Source organism: Setaria viridis, chromosome 3 (genome assembly GCF_005286985.2).
Source record: "Setaria viridis chromosome 3, Setaria_viridis_v4.0, whole genome shotgun sequence".
Taxonomy (NCBI): Eukaryota; Viridiplantae; Streptophyta; class Magnoliopsida; order Poales; family Poaceae; genus Setaria; species Setaria viridis.
Genome location: NC_048265.2, coordinates 48,667,764 through 48,684,087, shown reverse-complemented (window position 1 = coordinate 48,684,087; position 16,324 = coordinate 48,667,764). Strand labels below are relative to the sequence as shown.

At 46.8% G+C, this 16,324-nt stretch overlaps 1 protein-coding gene across 1 annotated transcript; it reads left to right on the top strand.

Moving 5' to 3' along the window:
* The first annotated feature begins 1,303 nt into the window (after positions 1-1,303).
* Positions 1,304-3,825, top strand: LOC117847658 (9-cis-epoxycarotenoid dioxygenase NCED3, chloroplastic). Its single transcript, XM_034728904.2, has one exon. The coding sequence runs from the start codon at positions 1,419-1,421 to the stop codon at positions 3,225-3,227; it is 1,809 nt and encodes a 602-aa protein (XP_034584795.1). The 5' UTR covers positions 1,304-1,418; the 3' UTR covers positions 3,228-3,825.
* Positions 3,826-16,324: the final 12,499 nt, after the last annotated feature.

Sequence of the window (16,324 nt, the reverse complement as noted above, 5' to 3'; positions counted from 1 at the left end):
TACCAACAAGAGTTCACAGCGGTGGTTCACATGAAGTACTCGCTGGGACTTGTGACTACGAGCCTGATTTTCTGATTCCAATATTTGTCCAACTAGCTAGTCTTAGTGGGGAGTTTCATGAGCATTAAATTCTATAGGGAAGTTTCATCAGATGAGAGGGAAGTTTCATTCCCATGAAACCTATCTGGCTCGGTTACCAAGTACCCAATCTTGGTAACAGTGCAATGAAATTGTGCACTGAGTCTAGCCTCAATTGGTTCATTACCAAGAATTTGACAATGCCAATATTTTTAGCCAAATCCATAGCAAGATATTATAAACTTTTTAAAGGAAAAAGTATAGGTTGTCATATCTTGACACTAAACAGAGTGAGTTCCTAAATTTCTTATCCTAATTTTGGCATGCCTTAATTTTGACAAGCCCTGATTTTAGCATACCATTCATTTTGGTTGGGCAAAAATGGGAAGCAAACTAATCACGCTCTATTGCCATGCAAGAGTTTTCGGTCTTGATGAACTCGCTGTTGTTTCTCGAGCACTATGCATGGTAACTTATGACCTTCAATTCAAAGCTGACAGGAAATTTTATTTCAAAAGTTTCCGGAAATGTATCAAGGAAAAAACATCCGCAATTGGTACCACTGAATCAGCACATTACTGTGATCCGTTTGCATACTTAGATCTTGTTTGTTTGTTTGTTTGAGCCACGGTTTTTGGAGTTTTTTCTGAAAAGCTGTTGGCTTTTGGTGCTAAAAAGATAACAATACCTTTTACTCCCCCCGTTTTAAATTATAGGTCATTTTGACTCTTCTAGATTCATAGCATTTACATATACATCTAAAAAAAGTTAAAACGATCTACAAATTAGGATAAAGGAAGTAAAATCTAACTTTTCAGTTTTTTATATAAACTTAATTTTTCTGAACTTTTAACTTTTCGAAAATTATATGTGAAGTTTGCTGTTTGTTTAACTTTCGGACTTTCACCTGATGTCTGGAAGCTCGAGCAAAATGGGCACAAAACGGGAAGAGAAAAAAAAGAAGGAAGATTTGGTTGGGAAGCAAAAGGGGGGAAATGAAGAAGAACCGGTCACAGTCCAATCTGCAGTGCTCTGTCACCTGGCCTCTCTCTCCCCTACCGGAATCCACCACGTGGTCTCCCCTTTCTCTCTCCTCCTCACTATGTTGTTTCTCCCTCCCTCCCTCCCACTCTCTCTCCTCCCCTGCTTCTGCTGGTCTCCCCTCCCAAACTCTATATATACCCTTCCTCTCCCCCTCCTCACCATCATCCCCTCCCCTCCTCCCTCCCCTCTCCCACTCCCCCCCCAACGGCCACCGCCACCTCCCACCTCGCCGCAATTCGCCACCTGAACCGTCGGATTGCCATCACCTGATCCCAATCAGCGACCGACCAGTAGCGATGCAGACTCTCACAGCAAGCTCCCCTGCTTCTACCTCCTCCATACACCGCGGCGGCGGGTCGAGGACTCCGCGCAGCTCGGCGCGGTTCGCGCCCCGGGCCGCGGCGGCCGCGGCCACGAACTCGGTCCTCAGCGCGCCGCCCGCCGTGCGCTACGTTCCGCCTCCGAAGCCCGTACCCAATGCCGCCGCCCCCGCGCCGGCGCGCCGCGGCGACGCGAACCACCACAGGGCGGGCGACGAGAAAGGCTTCAACTTCCTGCAGCGCGCGGCGGCGGCGGCGCTGGACGCGTTCGAGGCCGGCGTCATCACCAACCTCCTCGAGAGGCCGCGCGCGCTGCCGCGGGCGGCGGACCCCGCCGTGCAGATCGCCGGCAACTTCGCGCCGGTCGGGGAGCAGCCGCCCGTGCGTGCGCTCCCGGTCTCCGGACGCATCCCGCCCTTCATCAACGGCGTGTACGCGCGCAACGGCGCCAACCCGTGCTTCGAACCCACCGCCGGGCACCACCTCTTCGACGGCGACGGCATGGTGCACGCCGTCCGCATCCGGAACGGCGCCGCGGAGTCGTACGCTTGCCGGTTCACGGAGACGGCGAGGCTCCGGCAGGAGCGCGCGCTGGGGCGGGCGGTGTTCCCCAAGGCCATCGGCGAGCTCCACGGCCACTCCGGGATCGCCCGCCTCGCCCTCTTCTACGCGCGCGGCCTCTGCGGCCTCGTCGACCCCTCCCACGGCACCGGCGTCGCCAACGCCGGCCTCGTCTACTTCAACGGCCGCCTCCTCGCCATGTCCGAGGACGACCTCCCGTACCAGGTCCGCGTCACCGGCGACGGCGACCTCGAGACGGTCGGGCGGTACGACTTCGACGGCCAGCTCGGGTGCGCCATGATCGCGCACCCCAAGCTCGACCCGGCCTCCGGCGAGCTCTTTGCGCTCAGCTACGACGTGATCAAGCGCCCCTACCTCAAGTACTTCTACTTCCGCCCCGACGGCACCAAGTCCGACGACGTCGAGATCCCGCTCGACCAGCCGACCATGATCCACGACTTCGCCATCACCGAGAACTTCGTCGTGGTCCCCGACCACCAGGTGGTGTTCAAGCTCGGCGAGATGTTCCGCGGCGGTTCACCCGTGGTCCTCGACGGCGAGAAGACCTCCCGCTTCGGCGTGCTGCCCAAGTACGCCGGCGACGCGTCGGAGATGGTGTGGGTGGACGTGCCGGACTGCTTCTGCTTCCACCTCTGGAACGCGTGGGAGGAGCCGGAGTCCGACGAGGTCGTCGTCATCGGCTCCTGCATGACCCCCGCCGACTCCATCTTCAACGACTCCGGCGACGACCGCCTCGAGAGCGTGCTCACTGAGATCCGCCTCAACACCCGCACCGGCGCCTCCACGCGCCGCGCCGTGCTGCCGCCGGCGAGCCAGGTGAACCTGGAGGTGGGCATGGTGAACCGGAACATGCTGGGGAGGAAGACGCGGTACGCGTACCTCGCCGTGGCGGAGCCGTGGCCCAAGGTGTCCGGGTTCGCCAAGGTCGACCTCGCCACCGGCGAGCTCACCAGGTTCGAGTACGGCGAGGGGCGGTTCGGCGGCGAGCCCTGCTTCGTGCCGACCGAGGGCGCGCCGGCGCGCGGCGAGGACGACGGCTACATCCTCTCCCTGGTCCGCGACGAGCGCGCAGGGACGTCGGAGCTCCTGGTGGTGAACGCCGCAGACATGCGGCTCGAGGCCACCGTCCAGCTCCCCTCCCGCGTCCCCTACGGCTTCCATGGCACCTTCATCGGCGCCAAGGAGCTGGAAGCCCAAGCCTGACTGAAGACGAGAACGATGACCATGGTTCCTTGATCGATTCCTTGGTTCTTTATCACACCGGCCGGCGGCGCCGATCCATGGCTGCTCCTCCTCTGCTCTCTTTTCCCGGCTTCTTGGAGCTGGAAGAAGAAGCAGGGGAGAAGCAGGGGAGGAACTGGAGGGAAATGGCTTTACCAGAGGGAGCCTGAGCCGTACATAGGAGGTCCCCGGAGTCATGTCCCCCCTTCTTCCACTGCACACAGTTACTTCTTGTTTTTCTTTTTGCCATGTTTTTTTTACATGGTTTAGTCTTAATCACGCTAGTGATGACAGTCATTAGAGAGAGAAGAGGGCCACAGGCTGCAGCTTGCTGGTCAGCTGAGCTCAGCTGCTGGTCTCTGTTTTCACCTCCTCCCAGTGACTTCTGTGCTGGAGGTGGTAGTAATTAGTAATTAGTAACTAGTAACTAGTCTGGTAGATATTAGTGGTATAGGTCTTAGCAGCTACGCTGTTCAGTTTGTTTGTGTGTTACAGATTACACTGCTTGCTTATTGCTAGCAAGCAGATGAATTGGACCCACCCAGTTGCTGCAACTGAGGTGCTATTGTTCTCTCATGTATTTAACTGAATCTCTCACTGTGTATAGTATGCTTACCCTTTCTTCTTCTTCTCCATGAGTGTGGTGTTATCATCATCTGGTCTTCAGATGCTATAGTGTGGTGGTAACAATAATGAAGGCTGCCTGGTTCTTTTTGTTTGTACATGCTACATGCCTGAATGTGAGTGTCCTCTTGTGGGACTTGTGTTGGACTGCTGTTCCTGCTGCATTATTCTGTGGAGGAGATGTTGGTGCCACATTAGTTTATAGAAAAGAAAGGCTTTGGCTTTCCCCAATCCGATCATTGCCCCCATCGGTGGGGGATGCTCTTCTACCGGTTCTTCAGTTCATTCAGATGTGCTTGTGCTTGTGAGTCATTTGGCTCTAATTTCAGGTGAACTGATCTGAGGAGCCCTGCAGCTATAGGTAGCTCCATTCTTTAGGGGTAAGTTTATTTTCAGGTGGAGAAATCAGTGTGAAATGAGCTGAATTTGATGGATGGAAATGTAGTACTAAATCTCTACATTATTTTTTTTTTACTTTATACAACAAGACACCTATTTTCATGCTACTACTATGTAACTACTAGTAGTAACAGACCAAATTTAAAATGACCTTCAGTAAAAAAAAATTTAACTAGTTTCATCATGAACTTGAACTGATGGCATCCAATCAAGGAACGAACGGTGGCTGGTGGGAAGAGCACTGATGATGAGCAGCCGTCACTGCCTTTTCTCTAGCTGGCGTCCCTGCCTAATTCTGCAAGCCTAAAGCGACAATATAATACCCCTCTGATAATCTCGCTGCCGTCACAGGCCATCGATCTCTGCAGCATCCTCGACGAATTCCAGTCATGGCCGGCTCCATCGGTGACGCTGCTGCATTGTATTGGACGTTAATTTTTTTTTCCCCTCCAAAATGCAACGCTTTCACACAGGTTATTGTGTCCTTGTGGAAACTGGAAACATCTGGGAAGAAGCAACAGAAAGAAAGAAGCAGCCTCTGGGGTACTACACAAACCATGCACCTTCCTTGTTCAGCTCCTTCCTGCTTGGTGCCCAAGCAAGCAAACAAGAACATGAGAACTTGAGTTCCTCTTCTGTTAGTAATTACTCCTACTCACTACGTATTTGCTCTCGAAAGGATTGTTCCAAGATAACACTAGACCAAGAGCACGAGAAAGGACAGAGAAAGACATTGGCTCTGACGGAACACAACACAACAGCCGTGAATGAAGTCAGAATTGATAATGTGGCCGTCGTGGAAGAAGGTTCAGAGACCTGTTCAATGCGAGCTAGGGCATGGGCAGAGAATGTGTGGAGGCCGGAAGGTCCCGGACGCCGTCAAGCAAGCTGCCAAAGAAGCTGATTTCTTAATTCCAGGCTCATTCTCTGTCAGAGTGTCAGTGGCTTACATTGTAACCGTGGTTTGTCAGGGTATAGGACAAACGATCTTGCACACTTCAACTTCAGATGAACGGGGAGGGAGACATGGTTGGCGGCAGAGGTAGATCCAGGGCACAGCTTTTTCTCCCACGTCAACTTCCTTCGTCTCAGCTCCATCCAGAATCTTCTCCAGCAAATCGGAAGCCATGGAAGAGGAAGAAGACGACGACCCAATTGGAAGCCATGAATGAGAGGCTCACGAGGCTGACATGTTGTGTACGTGTGCTATACGCGCCACCGTATACTATACGCTGCAGCTTCTCTCAGTGCATGGTTTGCTGCAAAGTCAATCGGTGACCAAGTTCATGGATGCTTCTCGACAAGTGGTGGCAGCTAGCAGCCTCTCCCTCCCAGTGGCGTTGGCGCCTGCCTTTTTATGTGTTTCTCTTTTGGATGCCGCATGCATGATGGAGCTGTGTGTTTGAGACATGGAGATCAGAGATCATGGAGATCGTCGGACGTGTGAACAATGTGACGGAATTTGCTTCACCTGGATTTGTCGTTGCTGCTGACCTTCTTCTTTCGTGGGTCGTCGTGGAGTGGAATGGAATGGATGAATCCAAACAGCGACAGGAAAAAAGAAGAAAATCTAGGGTAGTATCTGCGTGCTTTTTCTTTCCCCTTTTGATCTGGAACGGAGGAGGACGAAGGCTGTGTCTGTGCGCAAAAATATCTTCTTCTACCGACAAAAAACATGGGTGCACATTTGTCATGTGCAAAAAAAAGTTTTTTTTCCACCAAAAAATGGACGAAAAAGGAGAATGCGCACTAGCTTAGCTTGTACTATATCCAGATGGAAACTGCGGTCAATAATGTATAAAAAATTGGGACACATGCGTGTGCATGCAGTAGCACAGCGCGCTGCGTCACTGTCACTGGCACTGGAGCTAACAGTTTAGGATTGGAAGAACCATCCTGTTCACCAACAATGACAGGCCTACTAAACATTTCAGAAAACATTTATACCCATAACATTACGCGCTTTAAAGAATAGTATTATTTTTATTTCTTTTTAAAATAAAATAGTGTGTATGTATATGCGACTGAAGGGAGCACATGCTTCACTGGTTTTTGTGCGTCTCATATCATGGTGAAGGATTGAACTCTGAAATGGTGACTTGGTGAGGTTCATTCCTTTATCCCAAGCAAAGAAGACCATGCATGTCACGTCACGGCCGATTTGTTTTTGGCCTCAAGTATGCGTCATCAGTAAACAAATGCTTTTATTCTTCTTCCCCGTGCGGACACCATGTCGAGCCCACAGCGCAGCACGAGCCCGTTCCGTTGAGCTCACCGTGTCGCGCACGAGGTCAGGGCGTGGGGCGATGCCACCTGTACAGGTCCTGCTGGCTACCTCCTTGTCCTGTTGCCCCCACAGATAACTGTCACGTACATAGCTTGGTCATCCGATCGTCGACCATTGGTAATGGGCGGGGCCACCCTGACAATTCCATTTTTGGGCTTATTCCCGTCCTTTTCTATGCAGTGATCTTGCCATTACAACTTTCCTATAGCCAAAAGGCTCCTGTGTATATGTACTGGCTCTGTTTACAAGCAATAAATTCATATCAGTACTAGTTTATCATACATGCTTCTGTGGAATAATCTTGGCATTTACTCATTACCAGTGACTTCTTACAGAAAGGTTAAACAGCTAGGCATCTGAGTCTCTGACTGCCTATGTATATATTTGCTTTGTTTAGACAGTGACAATTTTATAATAATTTATTTAGAAATAATATATCTCGTTCCGACCACAAAAAGAGTGTCTTTTTCGAACATGGATACATCTTCAAACTTAGTTCACACATTAATACTTGTTTGGCCATGGAGACGAAGGAGCAGGACCCACAACCACATGGAGACATATCCAAAACGATTGTTTCTCAGACACTCTGAGACACTCAATTGAAATAAAGGGCTCACTCACATGCTGTAACGTTGCTCAAGTTGCGACGCCGAGAGGTTGACATCCACCTTGCCGGCTAGGGAACCCGAGCTCCGGATCAACCCAACAGGACGTAAACATGCCAGCTAGCACGTTGCATGCCGAGAATTGGATGCCTATGTTCTCGACTGGATGCAAAGTGACAATCCATCGGATGGTCACTATCAGATTCCACCGCCAGAATCACGTCCATCGCACCATCCCGTTCACTGCATCAATTCCGTCAGCTGAGTAATTCAGTCGATCACACATGTATGACCAATCCCTATCGCTTGCAACTGATAAGGACCGGGATAAGCCGTGACCCGTTGCGTGATCCTTGCTCCTCACTTAATCATAAAAGGACAATCAGGTGAGATAAAAATGTGCATGCATGCAACATTAGATCATTCATTAATAAAAAAGACATGCAGACCAGAAAAAAAAATTCATGCATGCATCCAAATAAGAAGGGGTCCAGCGAAATGTCGTTATCAGGATGATGTGATCATGATGTTTTGTTGAATGATCATAGCTCTATCATCAAATTTTTATTTTTTAATCCATTTACATTGTTGCGATCTTTAAAATATGATTTACAAAATAAGACCTACATTGCATATGTTTGGTATGTAAGGTGCAACTTATATTGTATATATAGTAGCAAGTTTTATGTATTGAGTGCATAGTAACTTATGTTGTATGTCTAAGTAGCAACTTGTGCGGAGAAAAATATCAACTTTTTTTTGTACGTTTGAACGACTTGTGCATTGATAGGTAGTGACTTAGCATGTGTAGGATGTCTAGGCTCCTTGCCATCATGCTTAGCCAAAAACCACAACATCTGCCAAGGATCCTTTGCCACCATGCTCAACCTCTTCAACCTTCAGGATATTATAAGTAAATAGGCAGGAGAGAGGAAAGAGAAGATAAGGCAATAAATGCCCCCATCTTATGATGTTGTATGTAAGAAAACAATTCACATAAAGATTTTGTAGCATCTTATTATGTTGCATGCCTGTTAACAACCTATGTAAAAAAATGTTAGCAAGTTTACACATAAGTTTCAAGCACCATTGCACACACTTTTCATTACATAGTATTAAATTCAAAACATATGCAATGTGTTGTGTTTTGTAACTCACCCCTAAGGATAAAAATTGTACATATGGAATTAAAAATAGAAATAATTAGATACGGGAGTAGCGAACGTTAATGTAAATTAGATGGCAAGAATTTTGTGATGTCGTGCATCGTACTCTAGGCTTATTACTTCTTCTAATATGTATTATGTTGTTCCTATCTCAGCTCACGTCAAAACAAGAGTTGATCCTCTCAAAAAACAAGAGTTGATATAGCCTATGCTTGTGCGCTGGGTTGACCCATGGGCGCGGGTTGTGCTCCCGTGCACCAATATGACATGGTGCTAACTAAAGTTATTGAACTAATAAATAAAAGGTAGGATTGATATATCTAGGTATGTATTGCTCCTACTCTCTTCATATTAGAAGATAAATTAAGTATGGGTCAATCTACATATATCACTTGAGTGATGTGGGATCCCCAAGCCTGAATTTCTTCTGACAATACTTTTTTTTTGCCTTTGTCACTCCTACTATCACCCCACACATCCTAGCCCCATCACCCGCCATCATGATTTTTATACCAACTTTCTACAATCTCCTTCCTTGTCGTCATCGCATATGAGACCTCGCCATGTCCCTCTATCGCCTTCCTCAACTCTGTCTAATTTCTTATCAATATCGCCCCTTTCCTTGTCTCTATTGGCTCTTGTGACTAGACTTGCTCGAATAACCTATTTTTAGTGGCTCATCGGTTAATTAGTTCCAATCCCCTCCTTAAACCCTGGGCACTATCCGGGGGCAGGGTTATAGGTCGATTACTATAGTTTGGTTAGTTGTCCCGGATATAAAATATTGACACTATTGTTTCTCTATATCTCAGGACTAGCCAGTGAAAGCCCTGATGCTACCTCGCTACTCTATCAAGCCTAAGGCCCTAAGGAATCTTGGTTCAAAGCCCCGAGGCTCCATTTGGGAGGGCTTTTGTCGACTCTAGCTTCACTTGCTTTTTTGCAAATTGAGACACCGTAGCATGAAAAACCATTTTACAAATCGAGAAAAAATGAGTTGAAAGCTGGTTGAAGCTATTTTTTTTTTGCTTCACCGGTAAAGCCATTTCGGAGAAGCCCTCCCAAACGACCCCTAACTCTCTAACCCTAGCTTGCTGGAGTAATTTCACCAAACCAAGGTATTGGACGGATCAAGTATCTCAAAGCACATCATATTCTCCAAATTAAAAATCAGGGCGCCGGAAATCCAAAGAATAAGATGAAAAAGGAAGCAATGCAACAACTCCACTGAGCTCGAACAAACAAAACCAATATCGCATGCAGGAGGTGTGACCGGCCAGAAAAGAAACCAAGCAGATGCTGCACATTGCATTGACCGGAACACGAGTGAGCTGAGGTGGACTAGCATTACACTGAGAGCTGATCGTGTGTTGACCCCGCCGGCTAGCTCCTAATATAAAGCACACTCGTGTCAGTGGATAACGACAGTGACCGCCGGGAAAATGTCAACCCACCGTGCATGAACACTACCAGCTAGGCCACGCCCGTTTCCACTATCCAAATGCACAGCAGAGACCTTTGACATTACACATTTGCTGCCAAAAGCTGCAGCAGCCAACTCCTGGCAGACTGGTTGACGACTAAACAAATTTGGGATCTGATAGCACTTCTAATGAGCGCCACTAACAACTAACAAAGCACAGAACTTTTTTGCCGACGCACAGTGCCCACGGACATATAGAATTGCATGCCTTATCTCCTGGTCAAGGAAGACCAGGCTTCCATGCTTTTTTTTCTTCTCTTTTTCGAGAACACGTAGGAGATCTGCGAGTCATTGGTTAATTAAGATAAGATTCACTCAACTCCGATCTTCAAGAAGCTCAGTTAAATTCTCATCTTTGCTCGTATTTGAACTTATAATTGCCAATATAGGTTTCAAAGAATCGTGCATTTGCAGAGGTTGTGCAGAAATGTATATCATATCGCTAACTAATCTAATCAAATCACCGAGCTCGATAAGCATGCACAAAGTTGATAACATACAATACACACAGCAGATGCATTAAGGTGGAGTCCACGTACGCAGCGAGACACACACTAGACGCATAAACTACACTTGAGACATCGCCCATCTTTTCCAAGCGAAGGTTGCAGCTAGCGATGACGACCCTGTGGCCAATGCAGGAAAGGATAATGCGTGGTAGCAAATAAATTCGGTGCCGATCACGCGCCGGCTAGCTGATGAGTGCAAACAAATAAAGGGGCACAAACTTTTCCCATGCAACTTGAGGATTCAAAAAAAGCACAATATGTCAAATGTGCGCTAACATAACGTAACATCCACACAGACCTCCAAAAGAACAAAAAAGTTAAAAAAACAAGCAGCGTAATCCTCCTAGCTACTCCTTCCGTCCCAAATTATAGGTCATTTTAGCTTTTCTAGATGCATAGTTTTTGCTACGCGGCTAGATATAGTGTATGTCTAGCCTTGAAAAGTCAAAGCGACCTACAATTTGAAACGGAAGGAGTAGTATATGTGCTGGTTGCTAGGGCGGACCTACGTAGACGCGAGCGAGAGCAAAAACCCTCACTCAAATTTTTGATGCTAAGGTAGTCAGTAAATAAACTTTAACCATGTTCAAAGATTTCCGTAGCTAGCTAGGTCGCTGCCTTGTTGGCACTAGAGATGCATGAGCACTCGATCAGTGATCGAGTGTACGTATACGTCAGCATGCACATCGGCAATACGTGTGCAGAACAACATAGCCATATATAGCCATCAACAATTTGCTCGACCACGTACACGTACGTACACACACGTACACGTCACAGCGTAGTATGTGTGTAGGTGGTCGTGCCATGTATCTCGATCTCTGGAACGCGTGGCATACGGTCTATGACCTGGCGCCCACGGCACTATAGTACACCGCAACGTCGTGCACACAGTCCTCTGTCCCCAGTAGAGCCAGCCAGTGAGAACTGAGAAGCTACCGGAATCAGCTGTGGCCGCGTGCCACGTACACGCTCGCCGGCGGCAAGTTGCGAGCAAGCAGCTGACACTGACAGTGAGCGCCGGCGACGGCGACGGCGACAGGTTGCTGCTATATATAGCTCCATGCAGAGCATCGAACCATCCAGCCAGCCATCGATCGGCTGCTACTGCTGGAGCAGTGGCGACGACGCGTCGCTTTCTCCCCGGCCGCTCGACAGCGACAGGAACAGGTAAAATGATTAGCTGTTATGTGCCGCGCGCGTGTCTAATTAATGATAACGAATTTGTTAACTAGTGCTCTTTCTGGTCGCGAGCGAGTGGTGCTTTGGGTCGCATGCAGTCAAAATTTTGATTTCAAATTACGCTGATAAGGTTAATCTATCACCGTCGAGTTCGTGTTCTCAACTCGGCACACACTACTGGAATTACAGCGGCATAGGTGCTCGTATTTTTCTAAATTTATTTTAAAGTTTAACCGACGTTATTTTTTCAGTGATAGATGACATACTCGTCGACACCGAGGCATCGATGGTAAACTTCATTAATCTGGAGAGAGAGAGAGATTACACGCGTGTATTCATATATTAGTGTCACTTTTTTTTTTCTTTTGTACCAGGAGGAACAATACTGAGAGAGAGAGAGAGAGAGTTGACCCGACGTGGACGTCACCCATTGTGGAATGATTAGCAGGACCACATGAACACACACTAGATTCTCCATCTCTGCAGATTACTATAAGATAAACCAGTTAGCCAATATGATCAGGCCACCAAACGATCTGATCAAGATAAACAAGTACACTGTGGTTGCTTGCGAGTTTTTCAGTGGGGATCGATCGAGAAACCCCCCACAAACATGGAGAGGTTTTCTTAGTTTAGTCCGGCGAAGCGTGGCAGGCATGGCGACTTGTTTTCTGTACCTACGTATAACGCGAGACATCATCATATATTTATATGTATATACAAATCGTGAAATGACGCATGCAGTGATGCCATGAAGCAGCGGGAAAAAAAAATCAAATCATCAGTAGCAAGGTGGCGCCATGGAATTGTTGGCTATACGATCGATCGATCGATTAAAATTAGATGAACAAGATGATGATCTGCACACAAGTTTATATTGAATTGCTCCTTTTAAAAAATTGGTACCGATAGATAAAGAAACCAGATGCATGGGCGTACGTACACTTAGCTTGATCCCGTCAGAGTTTTGTATGTGTACTAGCTAGAGAGACCAGTTTGTTGTTGCATCGTGTGTCAAATTTAAATCTGAAAAAAAGGTAAACTGTCGTGTCCTTGCTGCCACGTCCGATGATAAGGTAATGTGGTGTGTCCCCTTGATGAGTGAGTAAAGTTTACCTTCTTGTTGAGACATAGAATATGCTACCATGCATCTAAGAATACCTAGCTAGTTACCTAGAAATATCTTGCAATGGTTTTCTACTTTCGAGGGAAAAAAGCAATAGTGCTGGTGGTACGAATGCATATAACATTGCAAAAAGCAATAGTAGCAGTAGTACAAACCCAACATAAACAATCTTCATGATCTGCTTGAGACCAATGTAAAAACTGTCATAAAATGACTAATCTAACACTTGCAAGGACGATAACCTCTGGCCACGTACAAGCTAAGGAGATGCCGTGCTAGCTGCTAGCTGCATGCCCTGGTTTTAAGTAAAGCACACGTAGCAACTAACAAGAGCTAGACTAGGCTACCGATTATGTGTCACCCTTAACGCATTATTTTATCGTCAGCTTCTCTCTGGAGACATCTCCATCCGTCGCAAGCTGTAGGGGGGCAACGTGTCGAATCTTTGCCTCGTTCGAGGAAGCTTTTCCCCGGATTAAGAAAACACTCGAGATGAATTTGTTGGTGACAGAAGAATCCAAGCAAGAATTGGAATTGAATTTGGTGGATGCATGCGTACGTATCCATATCCCTTGGGATTTTAGGAAGAGACTTTGGCTCTCGTATGAGGTCCGGTGGTGTTCGATTTAAATAACTTGCCGCATGTCACTGCATGTTCTGTTCTCCCAATATTTTGGAGCTAGCCTTGCATTTTTTTTCCTTTTATGCTAATCTAAGAAACTGATGGTACTACTAGCACTTATCCTAAGTTGTTTTCAACGAGTAACTACACCGAATCAAGGTTTGCATGAAATTATATTGCTAAATATGCAATCTTTGCAGCTACTCCCTCCATCCAAAAAAAACAAGTCACTCAAGGAATTCTTACGCTCAAGATTTTTACACAACATGCAATCATGCATCACACACAGTTCTTCGACAATAATCTAAACATCTGAGGACAGAGTTTATTATACATATAGTATATCGATCCTGCGGCGTCAAATAGATTCTAGGTTCATACGACCTAAGACAAAACAGGCAGAATAGATCCACTAGTTATCTATGAATTGATCGAGCTGTATGCCATGTACAAGCGGTCAAGACTACAAGTTGTTTGTGAGCAAGCATGCATGGGTCAGTAGTCTCTGCAGCACAACTCCTCAAATGGTCGGAGGGGCAAGCCGGCTTGACGGCGCCTATAGTCCTCGACGCGAATCCGACCACGCATGGGTATCGTGATTCACATGCATGCTGTGAACCTGCCCAAAGCAACGAGAGAGCGGCAGTTGGCTGTTTTAGGTGCCCTTTGGCACGACTTATGTACCAGCTTCAGGAGCAGCTTATGAGCAAGCCGTGCCAAAGGGTGTCGCTCAACTCGGCTTCCAGGCATAAGCCCCGCAAAATATGGACACCGGCTTGTACTATAGGGGTGAGCCAGTTTTCGTAGCTTCTTGCGGCTCATCCTAGCTTGCCTTACTTCGCGTAAAGACGCATGTGCCCATGGGCCGGGTTAGACACAACGCTAGGGAGAAATCGGAGAGAAAAAACGAAGGACATAGTCCTAGACACAATGCTAGGGAGAAATCGGAGAGAGAAAACAAAGGACGTAGTCCTCTCCAGCACTACAGCACTGCCGATGAAAGAAACCGGAGAGAGAGAAAGAAAGGAGGGAAAAAAAAGAAAAGAAGGGGAGAAGGAAATAGAAATAAGAAAGGAAAGAAGAAGAAAAGAAAAATAGGAGAAAAAAAGAAAAGATGATGAAAAAAGAAAAAAAATGAAAGATGAAAAAAGAAAGATAAGGGTACAATGGACAATTGACATCTTCTATACATTCTAAAAAATTAGGAGAAGCCGTTTTGCCAAACGTTTTCGTACAAAATAAGCCAGAGTCAGAAAAAGTTGCTTTCCCATATGAGCCAGAGCTGTTTTTTCACGAGCCAAAGCCGTGCCAAACGGGGCCTGGTCATCATATGCTCATTAAAATCTTGTTCGAATAGCAGTGGATTAAAATAAAATAGGAGGGATTGGAGGAAAAATTAATTTATTTTAGACTCAATCCCTTCGTTCCGTCCAATTCCTTTCTACTTCCTCCATTCAAAATGTAGTTCGTTTTAGTTTCTAGGTACGTAGATCTTGCTATGCACACCTTATAAACATATGATTATATTTAGATATATAGCAAAATCTAAATCAATACATCCTGCATTTAGCGAGTACCAAACAAATCCTAATTGATTAACCAATACGGCCTGCACTTACGTGTTCATCAAACAAGCTACCGCAATATACAGAGTATATGTGTACATGCATGCACGGCCCACAGGATCCACGTCGTAATGAAATGTTTCCCGCGCTCCATGCACGCACATGCACGTACCACGTGTCCGCGCCCCAGCGGCACTCGAGACAGCTGCCGTTTTCGCGCGCGCGCACACGCCCGTGGCATCACCGAATGCGTCATTTCGAAGCTCATGATTCCGCCTGCACGTTCTTGCATGGGGCATGCAGCCACGTGGCCCTGTGCGGGACCCACGCTTGACATGGACCAATGGCGTCATGAGCTCATAGATGTAACATGTCGCTAGGGCATAGTTTATGCATGGCGAGTCGCCAATCGCCATGCATGCATGGACCTTGGACCGTATGGTCACTAGCTATCTGAGCAAGGAATGCAATGCAATCCCAGCAGCTAGCTGCAAGTGTCGTCGATCATTGCTGTCTGGAGGTCTCTGCGTATACAGTTGAAGCTTGTTTGTTTATAGAACGTAGTCTGTGCCACTGTCTGCCTAGGTAAGATATGTAGACGTTGATGACGACCGATTATTAGAGCTAGCAGCAGGGGATAGGACAGAAGATTCTTCAGTTTGTCAGTATACACGGGGCCAGTGTACACTCATGCCAGAGGCGGCGGAGTAGGGGTGACGTTGACGCTAACTGTGGATGCATGGGTCAGAAAAGAGTCCTACAGAACTACTATACAGAAGCCACCACCAGCTATTTTTTGAAGATATATGTAGTACCAAAATGCATGCTTCAACTCTAGCTCTAGTTAGTTAGATCATACATGCACTGTCCATGCGAGCAACATGTTTACAGCTAATTATCGGTGAAACAAACAATGGTATAATGCTGATCACTAGGGGAAAAAAAAGAAATTAAACTATATACGTACTGCAGGTAAAAAGAACGCCAGCAGTAAAATTAAAAATGGTGATAGCAACCAAATATGTGGAAGTGGAATAATGTGGGTTTGGCTGGTCAATCCATACACACGCAAGAGACCTCCATCCCAAGATGCACATGCCTAGCTAGCTATGGCTCCCTAGCTGGAGGCCTTCTGATGTACGTACACGTAGTCTCCAGAAACTTGGCCAACTAGCAGCTACCGGATACCCAACGATCTAAACAGAATTCACTGTACACAAGCCAATAATTGTGCGCGCGCATGCATGGGTCAACTGATGGTCAGTGCACACGGTATGGCATCGGTATGTATAGTATGTTATTGTCACCATGGATAATTCAAGTCCCACAACTGATTTTTTTTTGGGGTAACTTCAGATTGCGGTTTTAAAAATTAGTAGCCCAAATTAAGCAGCACTTCTAGTGTTGTAGCATATTGTAAAAATATACGCTGTTGTTTTGATCACAAAATAAAACGATTTAAAGCCTTGGTACGGTAATAGATTTGTAGTTCTTGATGAAGTGACACT

Coding starts and splice junctions, on each gene's coding strand:
- LOC117847658 (XM_034728904.2), top strand. CDS start 1,419: ATGCAGACTCTCACAGCAAGCTCCCCTGCTTCTACCTCCTCCATACAC.